Raw genomic sequence first — 2,704 nt, forward strand, 5'->3', positions numbered from 1 at the left:
AACAACAACAAAAACAAAAAGACGTAAGACGTGGACCGCTGGAGAATAGGGGTGCTGCCTGCAGTCAAACCAGAGTGGGGCTGCCCAGCTCAGGGCCAGAATGATCCTATTCCCAGCACTTCTCAGTCAGGCTCTGTGGGTCAACTAAGAAACCAGCCTCCCTTGCAGGCAATGGCCTAGCTGGCCTGGTCTCCTGGAGGCTCTCTTCAAATATTTACATCCACACCCAAGATACGCTCTCAAGATTTGACTCACATTATTGCTATGGGCCAAGTTTTCATCTGCAGTTTAAATCTGTTTCCCAACTTACATTCCTATGTCCTAGGGGTTTGGAATTCTAGATCGTATTTGAAGTGTTGGTGCCACACACACACCTGCATGCTGCAACATGCATGCTGGCAACAAAACCATCCGCTTTGCAGCACAGCTGGGGCCGCCTGACCTTTCTCCTGTCCTCCCCGCTTGAGCTCAGCAGCTGGGCAGCAGGGGATGCATGGCCACTGGCCGGCCAGGTGCAGCTCTCAGCTGGGGTTCAGAGGACGCCTCTGTCCCCCCCTCCCCCATCCCTCTGTCGCCCTTGGAGGCAGAGAACTTTGCCCGCCAGTCCCATGGGGAATGTCAACAGGCAGGGACAGCGCTGCAGAGATTTCCTCATGGTCTCCCAAGCCCTCGGACTCCTCTGCCTTCTGCTTGAGCTTCAGGACTGTCTGGCCGCAGGTGCGTCCGGGGAGATTTTCCCCATAAACTTGGTGGAAGAGCAGTGGGCAAATCCAGGAGCCGACCCGGGCTTCCCAAAGCCCGTCCTTGCTCTGGACACCCCCATTCACCAGGAGGGTTTTCTGGCGGCTCCTGTTCAATTTTTTTCCTTCCAGAAACCAGCATCCAGGCACAGGAGGGGAGGCCCTTCTTACTGGCCCAGGCTTTGGTGGGATTATTTTTCAAAGAACTTTAGGAGTGGGTGGTGCTTTCTTGGCCCCCATGGGCCCCTGCCTGTGAGGCTGGACAAGCACAGGGAGTCTGGGGCCTCTCAGAGTATGGGAGGTGTTCACAGGCTGCTCCCAGACTGGGGAGGACAAGTGCGTGGGGGATGGCGCCTGCGGCATGGGGGATGGGGTGTGAAGGACGGGGGTGGGGATGGCGTGTGGAGTGTGGAGGATGGGCCATGAGGGGGTGGGTCCTGGGAAACGGCATGTGGGGTATGAGGGATGGGGCATGAGGTGCGGGAGTGGGGTGTGGGAAAGTGTGTGGGGTGTGGGGGATGGGATGTGGGAAGTGGCATGTGGAGTGCAGGGAATGGGGCATGGAGGTGTTGGGGATGGGGTGTGTGGGGTGTGGGGGATGGGGCATGGAAAGGGCGTGTGGTGTGTGGGGGATGGGGTGAGGGGATGGCATGGGAGGTGGAGCATGGGGATGGCAGGTGTGGCGTGGGGATGGCGAGTGGGGCTGGGGCCTGGGAATGGTGAGTGGGGTGTGGGGATGGAGAGTACAGGGTGTGGCGTGGGGATGGCGAGTGGGGCTGGGGCCTGGGAATGGTGAGTGGGGTGTGGGGATGGAGAGTACAGGGTGTGGCGTGGGGATGGCGAGTGGGGCTGGGGCCTGGGAATGGTGAGTGGGGTGTGGGGATGGAGAGTACAGGGTGTGGCGTGGGGATGGCGAGTGGGGCATGAGGATGGCGTGTGGGGATGGCGAGTGGAGGGGTGGGCTGTGAGGGACAGTGCCTGGGATGTGGGGCTGCAGCCCTAGCTCACACATGGCCTTATGACCCCAGCCACCTTCCTGCCCCAGGCGGGGTCGCTGAGGCCTCAGGAGGAGAAAACACAGGACATGCCGTGGAAGCCGCGGCCTCACAGAGCTGAGCAGGGACTGCCACTGGTTTTGTCCCGGGGCCCAGTGGAGGCCAGCATCACCTCCTTCGCCTCCCATGGCAAGGAGCCAGCCCGCGGGGTGGCTACTGCAGTGCCCCCCAAGGAGGGTGTTCCCTGCTCAAGAGGAAGTGACCGCTCCAGTTCGGCCTTCCCTGGGACTGGGGTGCAGGCGACTTTATCTTCTTTGTTCCATCCTGTTCCTTCCAGATAATCCTGTGTTCTTCATCAGGTTTGCCTCAGTTCTTCAGAGCTTTTCTGATGCAAATCTGCTTTCAACCCAGGGCGGTTGGCTCTGCTGACGCCAGCCTTCAGGCGTGTGGGTGTCCTAGAAGTGTGGGTGTCCCGGGGGCGTGGGTGTCCTGGGAGCGGGTGTCCCGGGAGCATGGATGTCGGGGACTGCAGGGACATGGGCCTCCCCTCCCACTCCTGCTGCCGGGGCAACCCCCCCGAAGAACCCGGGGCCAAGAAGTCCCCACCTCCTGGATTCTTTGGTGTCCCCGCCTGCATCCTCAGCCTCCTTCCAAACCAGACCGGTTCTCTAGGGACGTGAACCTTTGAAACTGATTTTAAAGGAAACAGGCGGTGGCGTTTCTCTCGGCCGCACGTGGCCCGCTAGCGCTCACCTTCCGTCCCTTCTTCCGCGCTCAGGAGCCGATTTAGGCCGCTCCTGCAGAACTCGGGCTCCTGCCCACCGGCCATCTGCGTCCACCTGAGGCCTCGTCCTCCCAGCAAAGGTCGTCCCTCCCGAACGCGCCTCCTGCGGCCTCTCCAGAGCCCCTGCCGCGCGTCCTCTCGGCCCCGCTCGCCTCCTCCCGGGCCTCCCTCTGGCGCCTGCCCCA

The 2,704-nt window shown here is 61.4% G+C and overlaps 1 protein-coding gene across 1 annotated transcript in view; it reads left to right on the forward strand.

The window, feature by feature from the left end:
- The first annotated feature begins 607 nt into the window (after positions 1-607).
- The window catches only part of F7 (coagulation factor VII (serum prothrombin conversion accelerator)), an 11,112-nt gene continuing 9,015 nt past the window's right edge, over positions 608-2,704 (forward strand). Inside the window, exon 1 of the mRNA XM_011933918.1 lies at positions 608-717. Within this exon, the coding sequence (XP_011789308.1) occupies positions 609-717 (109 nt within the window). The 5' untranslated portion in view covers position 608. The remainder of the gene's footprint in view (positions 718-2,704) is intronic.

This window comes from Colobus angolensis, unplaced genomic scaffold, assembly GCF_000951035.1.
Source record: "Colobus angolensis palliatus isolate OR3802 unplaced genomic scaffold, Cang.pa_1.0 Scaffold13, whole genome shotgun sequence".
In the NCBI taxonomy this organism is placed as follows: Eukaryota; Metazoa; Chordata; class Mammalia; order Primates; family Cercopithecidae; genus Colobus; species Colobus angolensis.